Genomic DNA, 21,629 nt, shown 5'->3' with positions numbered 1-21,629 from the left:
TTACTTAACTTCTTGCCTGCTGGTCGTCTTCCTCACTAGACTCTCTGCCGATCGACTTTTAAGTCGATCTGCAATTTTTTAGCAATTTATTGGATATTTTTTGCTGAATAAATGGTCTTGCCTACCTTGTACGATGGTATCGAGTGACTGTGTAAAGTAAGGATTGGTTCGTGACGTCACCGCTAGCTCAGGCCTCCTCTGTGTAAAATCGCCTATGCTAGCCGTTGGTTTCAATACACACTACAATACATAACGCCGCGTCATTACGTCGGATTTTGACCCGGTGTCTGTGGCGTGGATACATGTCCCAGCCGATGGGCCATTATAATATTTACACCATCAAGCGCGCGCGTGGCGCACACGGACCCACGCTAATGGTTAGCTCCAGGCCAATGTTAACGGACGCAGTAGGCCAACTATGGCCACGTGATCACTCCATCCTTGAAAAGCATAGATATATGTTGAAAAGCTTATCGTTGGCGCGCTCTAGTGGTATATTAAATCCAACACAGCCTCTAGCCATTCAAAGCCACGTAATGTTGAACTGAAAAATTAATGATATTCCTGGCAGTATTGGCGCACATCCATATTTTAAGTTCGCAGGGAATGGGTAAGACATTTGTAACTCAGAGACTTGGACATAGGCCTGGGGCGGTATGGACATTTTGTTACCGCGATTACCGTCTTCCCATTTACCACCGGTACTGCGGTAATTACCGCACCCCCGTATCTATTAATTAAGGTTCGGCGATAAGCCAAAATATTGCAATCATCTTCCCAAAAGTCGCCTCTCCACAGTGGAGAGGCGACACAGCCTGACTGCCCGAGATATACTTCTCCGTACAGCACAGCGGGTCTGGCTTTCAAAGGAGCAGATCTACAAGCTCACACCACATCGCATCCGCGATGCGTTCTGAGCTTTTAGATCTGCACTGTCGGGTTACCATAGTAACGTAGGCTAGCTACTTGGGCTTTTCAGACACAAACAGCTATGTGAACAAACCAGAAGAGGAAGGGTAGTCAGATCGTGTACAGTGATTCTGTAAACTCACGTCACGTCTCAACTCTCAAATCACAGTGATTGAGTGCTGCTATATACAGGTTTTAGTTACAAGACTTGACAGAAAAGGTTATAAAATCGCCGACGCGCCGCTGGACGGAGCACAACGTGCGACGCGGTGGAGCTGGAGAAAGTAAAATAGTTTCATTTTCGGTTTTGTCCACGCGGCCCGCGCTCCGCCAGTAATCCGTATGAATAAAAAAAGATATGCCACAACACAAGGTATGTATTAACATCCTTGTGTCGAGTGGATTACAGAGAAAGTATATGCTGCATTGCTGCTCCGTCATAGAGTTGTGCTCCGTACTCTACTGCCCTGCGTGCACTGTGTGTGTGAGTGACGTATGTGGGCGGCTTCCAACGTGTGGTACACGGCCCAGAGCAGAGCGGCATGGAGCGCATGCGGTCCTCGCTTCTCCCCCGTTTTAAAACTCGCTCGTTCTCAATAAAAATAGCCTATTTTTTTGTCTTTTTTGACCGCGGTAAGGACCCTGACACCGCGGTAGGCCGCGGTATACCGCGATACGGCGGTACGGCGGTTACCGAACCCAGCCCTACTTGGACATTACACTCTCAGAGTTAATTCAACTCTCAGGATTTTGTAAAGTGTTGTGACATGGCTCTCTCTCCCGCTGTGTCTTTAGGTACATCGCATTTGACTTCCACAAGGAGTGCAGTCGCATGCGGTGGCACCGCCTGCAGATCCTGGTGGACATGGTTGCAGAGATGCAGGATGAATTTGGGTATGTGTGAATTAGAGCCCATTATTTCAGTGTCTGTGTGTTTCTGTCTGTCTTTCTGACACTTGAATATGAAGAAAGAGCTGAACAGCCACTGAGTGAATACGATAAATTATTTTGTATTTTGTCAGCTTTCGGCTTGATCACAGGTTTAAAAAGACTGGTGCCATTAAAAACACAGAATTATTTTTGCCGATTACAATATAAAACCCCAATTTCAATCAAATAAAAGTTCAGAATGTAAAATATGCAATTGTCCAGAGATCCCCTTCCTGAGGGTGGGTAACTTTGGGGAGTTGGGCTTTATTTGCTAGGTTTTTATTAACCATGTATTGTATGCGTGCTGCTCCAGGTACTTCCTGGTTGATGCTGATGGCAACGGGCTGGTCCAGCAGGAGGGGATGTTCCGCAGTAACTGCATGGACTGTCTGGACAGAACCAACGTCATCCAGAGCCTGCTGGCCCGACGCTCGCTGCAGTCACAGCTGCAGGTGAACACATACTTAAAACCTTTATCTCAGTGCTTCTCAAACATTTCAATTTCAAGGACCCCCATGACTTAAGAGAGGACCAAATGGACCCATAGGGCAGTAGTTCTGAAAAAAAAAAATTCTGCCAAGGACCCCCAAATTGATATGTATTTGGCCACGGACCCCCCATTCTAAAAAGGTTTTGTGCCAGGTACCCCCCAGAAGATTGGTGTTCAAAAATGTCAAGATTATTCTCTATTTTCCAATACTTTCAAGATGTGTTTCTTTGAGAACCACAGAGTTACAACCTGTAATGGTCCATTCGTAACCCTGTCAAGGAACCCTTTTCTGTAGCTCATGCTTCATGTGACCTGTCTGTGACGTTAGTCACCTATGATGTCAGTATGCCTGTAGTTGCGACCGTAAGGTCGCAGTTTAGTATCAAAACCTCCACCGGCCGTCCGTCCCTGAGTCACACGTCACACGTCACACCTTTGCCCTGCTCATATCTCCGCATCAGTATGACATCACACTGCTGACATCAGTATGACATCACACCGTACACAAATGACCCCTATATAAGACCGGCATTGTCTGTCGTACATTTCGGTCAATTCCAGTGGGGATGCCATTGAAAAGTTAATCTAGTTGTACAAAGTAATCAAAGAATGGGTTGACTGGTAGGCTGGTTGACTGCTTTATCTGTGGAGAGTGTATGTCACTGAGAGTCCTTTTATAGCGATTGAAATCATGATGAGGTCACGATGAGTCATCTATGCCCAAATATAGATTTCTAGGTCAGATGGCCCATGGAGTTTGTGATGTCAAACCTAGCAACCCAATATAAACAAACCTGATGTCAGACCTGAAGTATCCTTTTATACCCATATATGGAGATACAGAGATCTCCATATATGGGCATATTAGAAAGCCCATATATGGGCATATACGGATGACATCAGGGATATCCATATATGGGCATAAAAGGGACAAGGGCTTACAGTTGAGATCTCCATATATGGGCATATCAGAAAGCCCATATATGTTCATATACTGATGACATCAGGAATATCCATATATGGGCATAAAAGGGACAAGGACTTACAGTTAAGAGATCTCCATCTATGGGCATAAAGGGACAAGGACTGTTACAGTAGATATAGAGATGTCCATATATGGGCATACATGAACAAGGACTGACAAACACTGAGATCTCCATATAACCTATGGGAATATAAGGGACGAGGACAATGCGTAGCATTGTGAGCTTGTAGATCTATTTTCTAAATATTGTTGTACATTAAAAACTTGAAATGGGTCGTTCTGCATAGTACTTGGGATAAGCGACCAACGGTCGCTTATCTCCCGATTAGGGAGTCTTACTGGTACTGTAGGGCTCGTTTGTGTATTGTATGACATCACGCCACATCATCGGCTGAGGACTGTGTGATGTCATCATATCTCCATATATGGAGACATAAGTTGCTCATGCCCAAATATGGGCTGGTGAGGTCAGACTTAGTGTGATGCATAGGTTATCTCCATATATGGAGATTCAACTTCAATGAGTAACCATGGCAAACTGTCAACTGCCCGTATGTCTTGAGCGCAATTGAGAGCCTTCGTTACACCCCTAAAAACCAGTACTTGGGATTTGTTGATGTAAATGTTCACATAGAGTGTAATAATTGGTAAAACAAACTTTTGGCCTATTTGTGGAGATAAGCGACCAACGGTCGCTTATCTCCCGATTAGGGAGTCTTACTGGTAGTAGTAGTAGTAGAACAGTACTTTATTTTGGTCTTTGACATTTATTTTATGTAAATACATACAAAATGTATTAATTTCATATATACATTCATTTTCTAGATGCATTGCGAATGCAGTGAAATATTCCAAACTGTGGCCAAATTAAGCCCGAGGGGTGAGTTCTGTTGGCAGCGCAGAAGTGATTATATTGACATTATTGCACACCCTCGAGTGTCATATTCCGATTATACAACTGTTGCCCTTATAAAAAAACATTCATTGTAATTAACATATGAATTTGTAATTTTGTAATGCCACATTTAGCTACTATGTCCCTTAACTTCACATGAAAACTTCTAGCCTAGCCGCTCGCATAGTGTGGGAGAGGGGAGTGCTTCAGCTCTTTTGCGACCAGCACACAGCTGATTTCTTTGCTTGATGAGAGCGGTACATAATGCTAGTTATCGTACCGGACCGGTCACATGATTGTTTCAACCAATCAGATTGCTTTCTCGAAACTACCAGTTGTATAATATACAGTATATATACAGTATAATATATACAGTATATACAGTCCTTGGCTTGAGAACTGCTGACTTAAGAGTCCCTTGCGGGTGTAATGGAAGGCCATGAAGCTGCTGTAAATGGCCCTCATAGTGACCGCTCGCACAGAATCACATTGTAAGAGCGGTGGCCAATGGGGGAAACTCCAAACATTCACACTGCCGACCAATGGTGTAACTTCCTCATTCAATGAAGCTGTCAATCATTGACTCAGTCAATCAGTCAGAGACTCATATGTCTGTGACCCCGCTGCTGTTGCTGTCCAGCCACAAAACGTAAACATCCTCTGAAATAGTTTTGCCATAACGGCATAACTTGTTACTATCAACATGACCTAGATGTGTGTGCACATTCCACCATTATGGTTTAACTGTCACTCTGTCAGCTGGCTGTCTGTGACTGTGACAGCCCTAGACTAACTTCTTTGCTACAGTCTCACTGTGGCAGTGGACTTTGAACACAAGTAGCTTTGGCTAAAAGTTATACGGCCGAGGGAGGGCCGTAAAAAGTTAAGCCTTTATTGGTCTTTTACCACAGGTGCAATAAACGCCCCAGGTCTCCCTGATGTGTGGTTTTCTCAGGACCTTTTACTTCACTGGGGTGAAACCACGTATAAATGTTTGTTGTGGAATCAAGGGTCCTCCTCACTGTGCTTACTTCTAATCAGCGATGGAAGAATACTCAGTCTTTACTTAAAGGAGTAGTTCACCCCCAAAATGTTTTTTTTTCTTGTTTTTTTTCTATTGATTACTCACGCCATAAAGACTTGAGTTCAATTATGTTTCGTTTTTTGTCTCATTCCTAAGACTATAATCTGGATTTTAGTAAATGCACCCCCTTGATTCTGGATGGGGACCCAAATGCATTTGGGTTTCCATCTGGAATCAATGGGAGTACATTTATTGTACCTGGAATCAAATTATTGTCTTAACTCATTCTGTGCCAATGACGTACGTCTCTTGACGTTTTTTTTGCAAAGGCCTTCTGTGCCAATGACGTCTTTGACGTCTTGAGTTTTTTGTATAAAAAAAAAAAATCTTTTGTCAATGTCAAAATGACCTGGGATCAGAGAGATGCTTTTCTCTGTTTGTGTGTTGGCTCCCTCGTTTAGCTGATTGAGAAAATGTGTGTTCATTCTAGTGGATGGACACTTTTTTTCATTCAAATAGCTCTATCTCTGGAACCATTTGTCTGATTGACAAAATTATTTTTGCCACTGAATCACAACAACTGTGTCTGTTTCTGTGGGGAAAAAAATATAAAAAAAAAACATTTTTTTTTGTTTGCGCAATAAAGAAAAACATACAAAACCGTGGCACAGCTACCTTGGAGCCATTTTGGCATTTGGCACAGAATGAGTTTAATAAAAAATATTATTGAACTCAAATCTCCATCGCTTGTTTCATGTTTCATGCCAACACATGTCTTGACTTCAGAATAATAATAATCAATCAAATATGGTTACTCACTGGTATGGTTGAGTGGTGACATGATAGTGGTTCCATGCATCTGTTAAGCAACTTTGGGAGAGTTGAAAAGGTGTTGGTTGTGTTCTTGTACTCCACTCCATCTCCTCATAAAGAACTTCAATTAAGTGTATAATGTTTGTTTATATGGGTTAGTAGTTGACCGTTTGTGCATTAGCCTACATAATTGCCATGGCTTAACCTGCAGTGTGCGTCGCAAGCTGACAAAAATTCCTTGAGATTGTTCCAAATGTCTGGATTAAAAACCCAGTAAGCCTGGGTTATAATAACCCACATTTTATGTAACATCTACAGAGAATGGGAGTCCTCCATGGCCAGCGGATTGAAGATCAGGCAGACTTTGAAAAGATCTACAAGAACGGTGGGTTTGTTGATGATTTTCACATAATTATTTACATAATATAAGATGGCCATGTTCTTTCTAATTACTGACTGTTGACTGCATTTCTACTGTCCTAATAACTGATATTTCAGTTTTCATCTAACTGTATTATCTTTTCTCTTTACTTGACCATCCTCACATATGCAGCATGGGCAGACAATGCCAATGCATGTGCCAAGCAGTACGCCGGTACAGGAGCCTTGAAGACAGACTTTACAAGGTGAGCATCCATATGAATATAACTCTGCTTAAGTCCATCTTTACACAGCAGTCCAATTGATGGTTGAAGAAGAGAAATACATATCATTGCTGTCGGGCGGTGTTTTTCCTTTTCTTTAATAAATCAGTGCTATGAACACCCTTAACATCTGTGTGTGGGTTTTACAAACATTGAACCAATGAAAAATATTTAAAAAGTCTTCTGACTAAACCTCCCAACTCTATTGGATCCTCAAACTGTCGGTCAAATCACCTACAGTAACTCCACCTAACTTTTTTTTTTCTTCGTCTGACTCATTCTAATCAGTGATGGACATAACTATTTCCACATTTACTGGTCAAAAACCACGCAACTCCACTTGAGCTTGATTTTAGTAAAGTGCTGATAATATAACGACACATAAAAGTATCTGACAATATATTAACCCCATTCACTGCTAGAGTAAATACATAAATAATCCAGCTCCTGCCAGCACAATCAGCGTTTTCCTTATAGTCCAGGGGAGTTTTTTCGCAAAAGATATCTAAAAAATTACTTTTTATATAAAAGTTGACCAAAGTTGATCGGCAGGGAACCCCCTAGTTAAATTGTTGATCAGGCAGTCGACCGACAGGGATTCCCCACTGTCTGATGGAAGGCAGAGGGCTTGGTTGCCTGTCCCTTGTAGATAGGGCCTGTCCTGGTGGAGCCTGCTGCTGGGTGGTGTCAGGGAGCCGGCTGGTGACCTGAACAGATAGCACAGTTGAGATAAGGAAGGAGGAGGCATCATTTTAAATGGAACGTTGTCATGAGTTAGGCTGATGTGATTGGAACAGGGCAAATAATATATTACAATATGCAGTATGTGACATTATATTAGCACTTGTCAACATCAGTGGTGCAAGTAAAAGAAATACTGGTATGTGTTATGAATATGAAGAAATGTATACATGTTATAAGCCATACCTAGAGGGCTTCGTAGCTTGCCCCCCCCCCCCCCCCCCACCGCCCATCACCAGGCACCCCCTGTCCTGGGGGTGCCTGGTGATGGGCGGTGGCAGTGACCTGAACAGATAGCACAGGTGTGATAAGGAAGGTGGAGGCATCATTTTAAAAGAGACGTCATGAGTTAGAGAGATCTGTTTTGAACAGAGCCAATGAGGCATATTCACAAATGTTTTAAGTTATAGTTGTTTCTATAAAATCATGACGATCACGACTATCTTCATCACTGTACATTTGCTATTTTTGAAAGTTTTCAAATTTTCTTTCCACAAATCCTCTCTTCTGGGGGTCCCTGGAACAAAACCTTTTCAGATGGGGGTCCGTGGCCACAAAAAGAAAAACAAAAAAATCGATTTGGGGGTGAAAACATGAAGATTTTTGAAAACCACTGACTTAATGCATAATACTGGGGGTCCTTGAAAGGGTTGAGAATAATTACTGATTATCATCGAGCTGTGGTGTATCACTGATGTACATTTCCTGTCTGTCTCAGAACAGGGAAGAGGACACACTGGGGTCTGCTGATGGACGGATGGAACTCCATGATCAGATACTACAAGAACAACTTCTCTGATGGATTCAGACAGGTAGGGGTGTGTGTGTGTGCGTGCGTGTCTTTACTAGGGCTAAATGTACCCACCACAAGTATAGTACAATTTGAAAAATGGACATCGTCAGGACAATTTCCTCTCAAGAGTTGAGGTTTAAAATGGGAAAAAGTTGTAAACATGGCATTAATACAAAATACATCCTAAATGTTTATTTCTTCTAGAGCATTGGTTCTCAACCTTTTCAGGCCGAGACCCCCAAAATAATCATATTTTAACTGGGTACGCGGTTACATGTCTCCATTCAGACATGTCTCCTTTCAGACACTAACCCTATCTCTTAACCTAACCCTAACCTTAACCTCTATGGAAGTGTTGTCACTCCGACAATAAGAAGTTACTGTCGGAATGGAGACATGTCCCCTGGGGACGCCCCCACCCTGACAAGCACTAAGAGTTGAGGAATTACATTTTGTATAACACGGTTCTATTGTGAAGGCGTTGTGAGCATGTAGATCTGCTATTTTCACTATTTCTGCCTCTAATATTTGACAATTTGTCATTTTAGATGTATTAAAAAGGCCATAAATTGTCACTTTAGAAATGTGCAGATACCCTCTATAATACACTTAAACTTTATGTTGGTTTGATTACTGTTGAATGAGAAAACAATGTTGCACATTAAGTTAAGTATAGTAATAAAAACGTCTCTCTCCTATCTCCTCTCTCTCCACTCCACTCTCTCTCTCTGTTATTTATTTCCATTGAGTTTCCACAGCTGTGTTTGTCAAAGTGCCTCCACATTCCCCTGCTGTGTTAGAGCTGTCACAATTCCTCCATAAGTAACTAGAATTACTCGAATACAAAGAATCCTCGATTACAGTTTTGCAGTTGCATGAAGCCTCTATTTCTGTTACTTCATGGCGTATTGGTAGATGTTGACAATGTGCATATGAAATATTTTATAGTCAACATTAACCCATTTAGGCCTAGAATTATTGAATGCTTTAACCAGTGAAAAATAGCAGATATACAAGCTCACAGCGCGGCACGAGTGCCGCGCTGCAAGCTTGTAGATCTGCTATTTTTGAAAAACTTGTGAAAATGTGTGCAAATCTTTGAATATATGTATTTTCAAAGCAAACGTTTGTAATTTCAAATTTTGCTTCGCTTCTGGGTGGTCCCTGGAACTAAATATTTTGAGATGGGGGTCCGTGGCCAAATTCATATCATTTTGGGGGTCCTTCACATGAAAAGGTTTGAGAACCACTGACATAGTAGTCTCTCAAGAACAGACTAACTGAGCTCCAGTTATGTGAAAAGGACCTTTTCCTTGACGATGGCTGGCCAGATTGCTGACATTGAAACATGGGTTTTAAAAAAAAACCTCAGTAGGATTCAAAAGAATCAGGGGTCAAAATTAACATTTTCACGATTTTTCAAAAATAGCAGATCTACAAGCTCGCAGCGTGGCTGCTATTTTTCAATAGTTAAAGCATTCAATAATCCTAGGCCTATATCAATTTTGATATGGCAAGTGACAATGTGACAAACAAGAAAATAAAAACATGTCACTTCATAAACACGTGGACTAGACTAACCCTGTGCCTCTCCCTCCACGCAGGACTCCATCGATCTGTTCCTGGGCAACTACGCCGTCGACGAGGCAGATATGACCACGCCCCTCCGTGACCCCAAAGACTGGAAGTTCCTTACAGTAAGCAGTGATAAGAAATGCTAATAAATAAAACGGACATAAATGTAAGCAGATTTAGTTGCGTTCTCCTCTCTCGTAGCGAGACGCTGCATTTTGATCCACTGGATCCACATCATTCACTTAGAAAATATCTAATTCCCAACTAGAGGCTGCTTGATTTTTATTTTTATTTATTTTTTCTTTACTTTTGGGACCCTTTTCTTGCATACAGTATATCAATTCTTTAACTGAAATTGATTAATCCTCCCCTTAAATCTCTTGCTCTTCTGTAATTATGTTTCCATTCCATGTTTATATACCACAATTTTTTGCCCACAAGCTTCTCAATCTTATTTATTTTAATATATTATTTTTTATATTTTTTATATATTATATTATTGTATTTTATTATATATAATCTATTTTCTTATTTATTCTCCCATCAAGGCTGGTCTGTGGGTGGGTGGGTATATGTTAGGGTTTGTTTTGTTTTGTTGTGTGTTGTGTTTAGTTTTTTGGTTTGGTTTGTTTGTTTTGTACTGTGTCCCCTGTGTGTCCTGTATTTTAAAATGGGGGAAAAAAATCCAATAAAACTGTTTACTTCTGGAACACGTGTTGTGATTAGAAACACTTGGCAGTGACCAATACTGTAAGAAATAAATATGTGTCTGATTAAAGAATATATAACACTTGCCCCCAGGCCAAATATATCGATATATTTGAAGTACTCGTGTTAGCATGGCTGCAATCACACAAATGTCCCTCGGGTATATTTAATCAGAGATAGACACGGGCAAACCGCCAACGTGATTCCGGCGCTCTCAGTAATCTTTTCTGATGATGAACACTTCCGAGCCGTGCACAGTGCACCCGGCAGTGCAGAGTTGTGCTCTACTTTGACGTGCATTTAAAATTTATTTTCCTCCCTTCTTCCTAGTTGCCTATCATCATGGTGGTAGCCTTCTCCATGTGTATCATCTGTCTGCTTATGGCTGGTAAGACCCCCCCCCCCCCCCCCCCCCCCACACACACGCACACACACACACACACACACATGCACACTACTCTCACACATCACATATGAGGGCATCTTATTAATAAAGCCTCACATAGCCAGACAAATATCACTGTGTTATATTTTTTCCCAAGGGGCGGTTACAAAAAGATTCAAACAGACTATTGGTTAGACCTACAACCAATCAGAGTAGCACAAAGGTGATACACCCACAGACATAAAAAGGTAGACGCCTCTTCCGGCTCTCTGGTACCCGTCTCGCCTTGGTGGGCATTTTTGATTGACAGGCTTGGAATTCTTCTGTGTGCGTAACAGACAACAAGGTCGGTAGGCAAATCAGAGGCAGGTTTGAATGGAAAAGTCCCGGAAAAGACGCGTTGTGATTGGCCAGTAGTTTTTTTGAGTGGCAGCCTGCCCTCGACACTTTCTCTTTTGTGCCTATCAAGTTGGACGGGTCGCTCCAATCAACTGCAGCGGATGAACGAGGTATCTAGCTTTTTATATCTGTGGATACACCCACTCTACATTTGAATACTGGGCCCTGGTTGGTTTCTCACAACCTAAAGCCCGCCATACATTTGCATACTGGTTGATAATTCACGATTTGTGAGCCATGAAATATCGGAATAACTGAGTGGGGCCAGACCTAGTCTGTCAAGGGCAATTTTCTTTGCAATGGCAGATTCGTCTGGCTCTGCGAAGTTGATACACCCTCCTTGTTTTCCATTAAATAAATCAAAATAAAAAAACAGATTAGAAAAGTGTTAAAGACTACATATTGTATCGTTGTTGTTGAGAAAGCCCTTATATCTGTGTTTTTTTCGATAACATTTTTCATTGATTTCTATTCATTTTGGGGGGAAATGAAAATTATTAAATACAATAAAAGATTATAAAAAAATAAATGAAAAGTTAGCGAAAAAACACGGCCTGCTTGTGTATTCGGAGGATGTCAGGAGTCACCAGAAAAAAGGACATGTGTTTTAATTGAATCTATCATCTATCTATAAATGCGAGAAGTCTCTGTCTGTCTGTCTGTCTGTCTGTCTGTGTGTCTGTGTGTCTGTAATCCGCGTATCTCGAGAACCGTTCGTCCCACCGGCTTCAGATTCGGCACGCGCGTTCCCCGCCGCGGCACGGAGTGCAGTGCCGGGTCTCGACCCGACCCGACGCGCGGTTTTCCCGAACCGGCGAGAAACGTTCGGAATCTCCTTATGCGGGGTTGATTGTTGACATCAGGCTGTTCCGGAGGAAATCGGCGAAAGCTCTGACTCATTGTGACATCACTTCATAAAAGGCTCTGACATCACGTACGCCACATGAGTCAACAAAAAATCTCTGTGAGTGTGTATGTATGTATGTAATCCGCGTATCTCGAGAACCGTTCGTCCCACGGGCACGCGCGTTCTCCATATATGGGCATAAAATGAATGCCCCATATATGGGCATAAAATGGATTGCAGACAGACAGATACAGATATCTCCATATATGGACATAAATGGACAGAGGCAAACAGATGGTCAAAGATCTCCATATATGGGCATAAAATGGACGCAGACAGACAGATACAGATATCTCCATATATGGGCATAAATGGACACAGGCAAACAGATGTTCAAAACGGGTCCTATGACAACAGGTATAATGAGGTTTGCATTAAAGGGGGAACCGGCACTGTGTCTGCAACACAGTTGGAGGCACAGACAGATACTCCATATATGGGCATAAAATGGACGCAGATAGACAGATATCTCCATATATGGGCATAAAATGGACCCAGAACTATAACTGCAGTGATCTCCATATATGGACATAAAATGGACGCCGACAGACAGGCAGACAGATACAGATATCTCCATATATGGGCATAAATGGACACAGGCAGACAGATGGTCAAAACGGGTCCTATGAAAACAGGTATAATGGGGTTTGCATTAAAGGGCGGGGCATTCATTCCCTATTTACATTGTTCCGAGTTGGCCAGGTCACCGACTAGACGCTGGGCCGCCCGAGCTTCTAGTGGTTAAAATGGAGTTTGAAGTTATAATGGGTTTGTATGGGAAGGTCCTGGAAGGGGGAAAATGGGGGGAAATTAATATCAAATATCTAAATACTGAATGAAGAAATTCAAAAACTGTCCTGGGTGTTCCCAAAAGCCTGATTAGACGATAAAATGACAAAAAGTTTTTTTGAAAGTGAAATATCCCTTTAAGCTATTTTTAAAATTTGAATCCTGAAAAGTGAACAGTTTTGGACACAATGAGGTTTCCAGCCGATATCAACCAGGGTGTCCTTGAATGAAATGAAGAGAATCGGTTATACTGGTGCACACTCACCTGTAGTGTTTTCCAATCCATTGCAGGCGACACGTGGACCGAGACCCTGGCCTACGTGCTGTTCTGGGGCACGGCCAGCGTGGTGACGGCCGGCGTCATCCTCTTCAACGGACGGGACTTTGTAGACGCCCCCAAGCTGGTGCAGAAGGAGAAGATGGATTGAATGTGTGCGTGTGGAAAGCAGCTGGGCCCCGCCGACCTCTCCTTCTCCTCTTCATCCTCCTCCGCTTCTTTGTCATCGCTTTACCCCCAGCATCAGCGGGCCTGGAGCCTGTACTGACTCGACCAAGATGAGATGAGGAGGCTTTTGGAGGAAGAAAGAGGAGACGAGGAAAGGAGCGGACAACGCAACGCACTCTAACAACCGGTGCCATCGAGTTTGGGACGGATTTGACCATACGGCAACCTTTCACACGAGGGGACGACCGGCACCGCCGCATGATGATGACGGCGGATACTAAGCGGTTACCGAGTTGGCTGAAACGGACTACGCGACACTCGGCGCGGCCATGCCCCGGGGGTGTGCTCCTTTGTGGCTCAAGTCTCTATGCCGTATGGTCAGATGTTTGTCCCTAGCCGTCACCATAGCACTATACTTGAGAGTGAGAATATTTTTGGAGAGGAGCGTGTCGCATGCGGGGCGAGAAGAAGGCCATGTGTAAGACATTGCTGAGCAGACTGATTACGCATTGGCCTGCTGCTGTCCACACACCATTCACATGAAATACTCTGGATGGGGGGCTGACACCCCCCCTGTCCATATAGGTTTTACTGTATAGGCTGAACCTTATTGGGTTATTGTTGTAATATCTTTACTGTCACATTTCAATGGAACTCATCCAAACTCACAAGGACTCCCATGCAAAAAAAAAAAAGAAAATGTATTTGTAAGGGAACTATGTATTGTTATTTTTCTTGTCTCTTTAATTTTCATTTACTGTTGCCAATGTTATGCCATATCCTTGCTTGTTGCCAATATGCATAAATATATAAATATATATAGAGTTATGTATTGTGCCCTTAGTGGCTGATGTCAAACCAATCTGCTGTGTCTTAGAAGGGCAGCTGTTCCATGGGACATGATGATTATTGATAATCTGCCCCGTTCCGTTGAAGGTTAGCTGTACCAGGGGTTAGGGTGAAATTATATGAATAGTTTTTGACAGTTTTTTAGGTGGTGTACTAACGCCACCACAAGTGTCATTTTGTCCATGGCTTATTTCAAGTGCATAGATGACAATTTACAAATGAGCATGAGATACCAAGGTTGCTCTCCTCTGGGGTGAATTTAAACAATTACAGTTGATTTTTGGTACAGGATTTTCTCCTTAAGCCTACATTTATGCTTCTGTGAAAAAAATACGAACTTGGACTTCACACTACCTAGATGAATGTATTTTTGTGGTCTAACCTTCCACCCTGCAAGGGAGAACCTAATGAAGGAAAATAGAAAAGGTACTTCATTGGGTAGAACAGCTTTGCACGCTGTCTGGAAGATCAGAACACAAATCGGTCTAACCCATTTCATCAGCACTCCAGTCTCATGAATGGAGCAACACTTTGACCAGTACAACCAGTGGTTCTCTACTCCCGGTTCTGATGGACCCAGATTACTGCACGTTTTCCCTTACTGTATACTATTATAATTATAATTCACATGACGTCCGTGATCTAGATCAGTGTTTTCCCAACCTGGGGTCTGGGCCCCGCATGGGTGGGTGTCTGCAAGGAGGTTGTCCAATAACTTGCTGCTTTCATCCACGTTCAAATTGGAATCTATTTTGGGTATGTCTTATTGTGTAAAAATAAAATAAAAAAAGGGAATTACTGGTCTAAATCTATGGGGGAAGGGGCCTTGGGAACCGCAGTGGAGAACCACTGCAGAAGGCTATAAAAGTCGGCCATGACACTGACTTGTGTCTTCTTGGAACAGGACCAATGTCTCAATGTCCATAGTTCAAGTTGAGGACTTTAGAGATGCCGCTGAGGAAATGTGGTTCCTTTGAGGTAGAACCTCATGGTGTCATTGCTGCAGGGTGCGGAGAAACGGACCCAATGGTGGCATGTCTGTCTACTGTATCCTCTCTATTCTCTTATGTCTCTCTGTCTGTCTGCCTCTCAAAGCTCTTTGTGCCTCTCTCTCATTTTCCGACTTGACTGGCCCCCACCCTCATGCCTAATTTATGTTCCGTCATACGTCAACGTGCGCAAAAAATAGGCAATCTTATACAATGGAGAAAGTGAAGAATGGTGTTGCGTGCTGGAAATATCTCTTGTAGCTTGAGGCCATTTTCGGCGACAACGACAATTGATGTCTATTTCCGTCACTTTTGTCCCTGTCATTTTCGGCGACGAGTGACTGCTGTTTTTGTTACTTCCGGTGCTATTTTCGGTAATAAGTGACTCCATTTTCTTCACTTTTTCTCTGTCATTTCTGGCAGTGAGTGATTTGAGTCAGTCTCTCTCTCTCTGCCATTTTCCTGGTTCCTTTCAACTATTTACCTGTGTCCAGCATTCATCGGGTTGGTGCTACTACTGCCATGAAGCTAGTTTATGAGGGAGAGCCTGTCTGTTAGGGCTGGGCTGGGAGATATCAATAGCACCATTATTTAAAAAGTTTGTCTTGATTAAGACTTCTTTTTTTTACCTATTAAAAGTTGAAACCGATTCTACAAATGCTTTATAAATCAGACTTTCAAGATTATTCAACCTTTTTCAAAAATAGCAGATGTACAAGCTTGTCCTGCGCTGTGAGCTTATATATCTGCTATTTTTAATAGCCAACGCAGAAATCTAAAATGACATGATTGATGCTTTCCCGGTTGTAATGGGTTAAGTGAAAATAGCAGATCTATATGCTCACAATATGTGACTATTTTAATGCAGTTGTTGTACGCCACCATTGTACCACAGTATAATATAATACAGGGTTATACTGTTTGCGGTTCATCAGATTAGTCAATTTTGAAGATTACAAAAAACCTATTCGAATTTGTCATTTAGATTTGTTGAGATATAGCCTAATAAGAAATAACAAAATATATATCACCAACTAAAACCGGCTTGATAATTTAATCAAAATTAAACTACACGATTAAGTCAGTTATTGGTTCTAAATTGGGTTTGGATACATTTTCAGTTAATTGCCCAGCCCTACCGTCCATGATCATAAACAGGAGCTCCCTCCTTCCTCACACCGCTCCTCTGATGTCAGAGAGGCAGCAGAACGTGAGAATGAGGACTCAAATGTATTGCTGAATATAATCGAGGACATTTCCGGCCTGTAACGATGACATTTCACTTCAAATGTAGTGGTCCAGTAATAAATAAGGCAGATGATTACTTACTGTAATGTGGTAGTTATTATTTGTGTGTGTGTGTGTGTGTGTGTGTGTGTGTGAGAGAGTGTGTGAGTGAGACTCAGATCAGTTTTAATTTTGTATGAAGAATTTGTATTGGTGATTTCATTTGATTATGGTTAATAATTAGTTGATTTGTTATCATTTTTGAACATTGGAACAACGGCACCGGTGGTTGGCATGACTGACCTTTTTACAGAGGTATTTTTGAGCGGTGGTCACAACGCTCCTATACGTGGCCGTGTGTGTGGGTCTCCGTCCGTCCGTGTCTGTATGTAGCCTAAACTTCGGCACGCTACTAGTCCCGCACCATTTACGCCACCCCCGCAATATATACATCAAAACGTGCGGCTCGGCCGGGAATGGTGTGCTAGTAACTTTCTTTCCGATCCGCCTTACAATGGCGACATAATCGGCAAAAAACGACGCTGAATTGTCCCCATTGACTTATAATGGGACAATGCAAGACATCACATTCAAGTATTTTTCTCTCGCAAAGCATAGGAGCTACAGTTTCAAACCTCGGAGAGGAGATTCATAATGATTTTAAGAATGAATCCAAAAATAATTACATCACTCGGCCTCATGGTGGCGCTATAACGGCCCACTTTGCGTTTTGCCCCGTAACTCTTGAACCGTAGATCGGAAAATTAAAATTCTTTTTTCCCTGGATTCCTTGGGTCAAGACGCATCTCCCCATATAGGCCACGCCCATTTGCGCCAGGATAGATTTTCCGCCATCTTGAATTTTCTCCAAAACACACTTTTTGCTCCTTTTCCTACATATTTTCTTCAAATGTCACAAAAATCGGTACACATGATCTATGAGGTGGGTAAACCACCGCTCAGTTCACACGGGTGTGATTTTTTACCTTCCACATACCTGAAAGCCACTTTATATTGATTTATATTAAATAATGGTGGCTATATTCCCTCTTATTATAATTTATATTATATTATTCAAGCCCCCTAATAAGCCTTCACATCTAGTAAATTATGTGAAACGTGTCATTACCTCCACATTGTTAACCTTTTCTTAGTTAATCCTGACATAATTCCATAATGGTTTGTTAGCTTGTTTGCTCGCTTGGGGGATAAGAAAAGGGGGAAAACAGCTTAACATGCCATTCCAGATTAGCATTAGCAATCAGACAAACATAACCAGAGGGACATGCTGGCTGTGCTGAGCAGCTGGGGGTTGACCAATTAAGACTCATTTTGTGTTGGACTGAAGGTCTTGATGGTCCCCTGTATAATAAATGAATGGATAAATGTTCTTTCTAAAAGAATTTGAAGAAACGAAACCCTGTCGTGACATTGCTTTTGTACAATATCAAGAAGAGGAGGACTTACCAGCATGCCTCAAGGGTGCATTTTGGTTTTCATTTTATAGGGCATAGCAGTGGGTGTGGTTTACTGGTGCCACAAAAATATTTATATAAATTATTTTAAGCCTAGTATCAAGCCATCCAGGATGAATCATGGCCATCAAACTTTCTTTCTTTTTGATCTTGTAACTTGCTTTGTTCCCGCACCTGACCTGAATGAACTAAATACAGCGTAACATTTTTGTGAACATTTGTGTTATCATTTATTTGATGGGTGTTTTTTTTACCGATGATAGGGAGAAACACAAGTCAGGAGTGAGGTGCTCTTCTGGACATCATTTGTGAATAAAATAGTTCCTAAAGAAAGGTGATCAACTTCTTCTTCTAATCAGAAACCTACCAGTAATGTTTTGCTTTGATGTCAGTTTGGGGACAGCCGTGTAGTGGTTAGTGAGCCGGCCTGGGGAACCAGAGGCCCTGGTACGATTCCAGGCCAGCAATGTGTCGAAGTGTCCCTGAGCAAGGCATCTAACCCTAATTGCTCCTCGCTCTTCTGTGGGAGGCACTTAAGCTAGCTGAAAACTGAAGTTCCCCCTTGGGATAAGCTAGGTGTGTTAAAAAAAAGAAGGGGGTTATGTCCAAGCGGAATAAGATTGAAAAGATCTGTGGCAATGTCAGGAGAACATTGTCACATCTGGCGTTGGCCTGCTGGAAAATACCGTCGAAGACACTGACCGTGGCTGCTCCCCAGAATGGCTCTCACTTCTTCTCAACGTGGGGTCCAGGGAGTCTTAGTCTGACTAAGACCGTAAAAGGTCTTATTTGGGATGTTCCTTTTAGGCAGGGTGTTTAACTGTACTTGTACTGTACTGTACTACATTTCTATTGTATTGACTATACTTGTACTGTTCAACATTTTTGTCTAATAAAATAATCAATCAATCAAAAGAGTGCTCAATGGAGTGTGACAAGTCCAACCAGTTTGTGGTTGTGTTCTGTTGTCATGACTTGATGACCAGAAGTCCACCGGGCATTTCAATATAATGGAGGGAATAAGTATGCACTATGCAGATATCAATCATAGTGGTCAGTCTTCAATAATTATGTTTTGTAGCCTATGCATCCTTGTATCGTTCTCGACTGAAGTGGACATTTTGGTTGTTCTGTGCGATGTGACACATTTGTGAAACTTCGTCTGAAATGTGTGGAATTTCCAGCTTCAGTTTGCCAAAGTGTGAAGAACCAATACTTGACATTTTATTAGGAGGAGGCACCTCACTGGTACCTGTAGCATGTGCATTCAGACACCATTATGTGATGTACAAGCTAGTGCTTCTCAAAATGGGGTCTGGGGACCCCTCAAGGGTTCTTGAGAGGGTTCCAGGGGGTCCTGCAGCTAAATGATTTATAGTCAGGTACCAAATAATCACTGTCGGGCAGAAACCTCTCGGAGGCAGAGACCTGTGAGCACTGATCTAGTTTATAGTGTCACATTTACAACTGGGCCTTTGAGGACAACCATAATAATGAGTCTGACATGGCCCAGGATTAAATCTGACACCCCTGCCCCAAGGGAAGTAATGAATGTTTCATAAAGTTCACACAAGATACTGTAGTATTAAACAGTTTTTATTTACTTACAAGGGTAAAACTGTACATGGGTAATTGGAATTTACTGATAATCCCTATATTTGTCCTGATTTTCTATCTACACATTCACATTTCTTTCTTTTTTTTTTCAATCTGTGGTCGTCGATATAACTCCTATGTATCTTTGAAAATAACAAAAACAGTAGTGTTTGTTCTTTCGTCGTCGTTCGCTCTTGGAAATCATTTATCCATCAATTATTAAAACTAAATAATTCATTACAGAGTAAAAAAAGACAATATATAAAAACACCTTGGTAAAATAAGAGAGGTTAATAAAGAACTTGGATTTGGCAACATTGTATTTTACAAACACCTATTCACAGACTAAATACAAGTTTCATGGTCGCACATGAAAATGAGATCATGATGTCATTTTCATTTTGGCTTGACAAATTGTCTTGAATTCAGTAAATACTGTATCACACTATCATCATTGTTAGCATATTTGTAATACCTAAGGTAAATACAAAATGTAAAAGACAGTAAATTGTTTTGACATTACTGTAAAAAAAAATACATGCAGTATTACCAGGTCTCACAGTATCCAAACACGTTTGGCAGTTGAAGTGCTGGTGGTTTCCGCCTTTAAGTGCTTTCTGGTGTTCAGTACAACTCTTATATTTGGCAATGAGTTTTGATCACATACTTGGTAGAAAAGATAACAGCCCTTCAATGACTATGTTCTGAGTTGATTGGTAAAAAAAACGAAGTGAACACAGATGTGTTGATAATGTCTTAACCACTTTAGCCCTATATACCTTTTTTGTATGACAAATAGCCAAATAGATGAAAATAGCCAATCTACAATCTACATTTACCAAAAGGAAATGCATGTATTAAATTCAGGTCTGATCAGAAGCAGGGATAAAACATGTCCCCACCGGCCATAAAAATGAACAACCAGAAATGGAGGATATTACAACAAGAGGTTAAAGCTCTATATTCTGATAGTAATCATTGCAATAGTGTTTGTTCAGTATCAGGAGTCTCCCCATCTCTTCAACGCTTTGATAAACAGAAAAGACAACATTTCAGCCAATCAGGAGCGAGTACCCATTTATAATGTTTTTGTCTTTGTGTCATCACTTTCAAAGTCTCTATCCTCCTGATTGGATAATATTGGCATCCTGACCTGAAAATGCATTTTCTGTTTAATAAAGAGCTGGAGAGACATGGAGACTCCTGTTTCTGAACAAACACTCTATAGTAATGAGCACTATCAGAGCTATTTAACTCTTATTTTAACCAATGAAAATGACTTTCCCTACCTTTAATACAGTACTTGAGTAACTTAGTTATCTTCCACCACTGACTAGAACAATACAACTATACAGAAACCAGCCTGTAATACTCAGGCACTGTGCACACAATACATACAGTATGCCACTACTCAATGAGTAAACTACATATCTACATTTCTCATTATATTATAATATATTCACTTTGTAGAGTGTCATTACATGAAATCTCGAATAACACTAACATTGTTAAAGTAAACATCTTGTGGTGAACCAACCCCCCAAAACGTCCAAACACATTTACTGTTGAATATTTTTCTCTTGTCGGTTGGAAACCTCATATTATGTCCAAAACTGTTACTTGTCATGATTCTAATTCAAAAGCATCAAAAGAAGCAGCCCTTCAGGTTCAAAACGCACCTATGTGACAATATAGTATGATCAAGTAGGGCGTTAATGAAAATTAAAAAAAAAAAAAAAAAACACACAAAAAGTTAAAATATGGAGATGAGGTTTCTGCCCGACAGCAACCATAAGCAAAACAAATGAAGAAACTTGATAGTGCTGATAATGAGGGAGATGTATTATTGCTCACGTCTGAATGAAAGTGCTCTTTTCACCCTTAAACCATATTTACTTAGTTGACCGGGGTGCCGCCTGGGCTTTATTCTAGCTATGCACATATTTCCCTAAACACAAAATAGCCAATCTACAAGCTCACAACATTGCAACATGTTAGGAGCTTGTAGATCTGCTATTTCTGTCGCCGACTGAGGTTTTCTTTTGCGGATTGGAATTTGTG

The 21,629-nt window shown here is 41.4% G+C and overlaps 1 protein-coding gene across 1 annotated transcript in view; it reads left to right on the top strand.

Annotated features, from left to right (window-relative positions):
• Positions 1-16,542, top strand: part of sacm1lb (SAC1 like phosphatidylinositide phosphatase b) — a 30,311-nt gene extending 13,769 nt beyond the window's left edge. The window contains exons 13-20 of the mRNA XM_080750459.1: positions 1,705-1,803; positions 2,153-2,291; positions 6,365-6,431; positions 6,600-6,672; positions 8,150-8,243; positions 9,829-9,921; positions 10,838-10,895; positions 13,279-16,542. Coding sequence (XP_080606585.1) covers positions 1,705-1,803; positions 2,153-2,291; positions 6,365-6,431; positions 6,600-6,672; positions 8,150-8,243; positions 9,829-9,921; positions 10,838-10,895; positions 13,279-13,415 — 760 coding nt within the window. The 3' untranslated portion in view covers positions 13,416-16,542. The remainder of the gene's footprint in view (positions 1-1,704; positions 1,804-2,152; positions 2,292-6,364; positions 6,432-6,599; positions 6,673-8,149; positions 8,244-9,828; positions 9,922-10,837; positions 10,896-13,278) is intronic.
• Positions 16,543-21,629: the final 5,087 nt, after the last annotated feature.

The sequence above is a fragment of the Nannobrachium achirus genome, assembly GCF_963921795.1.
Source record: "Nannobrachium achirus genome assembly, chromosome: 2".
NCBI classification, from domain to species: domain Eukaryota; kingdom Metazoa; phylum Chordata; class Actinopteri; order Myctophiformes; family Myctophidae; genus Nannobrachium; species Nannobrachium achirus.
The sequence above is the reverse complement of the archived record's forward strand: the minus strand, read 5'-3'. Positions and strand labels throughout refer to the sequence as shown.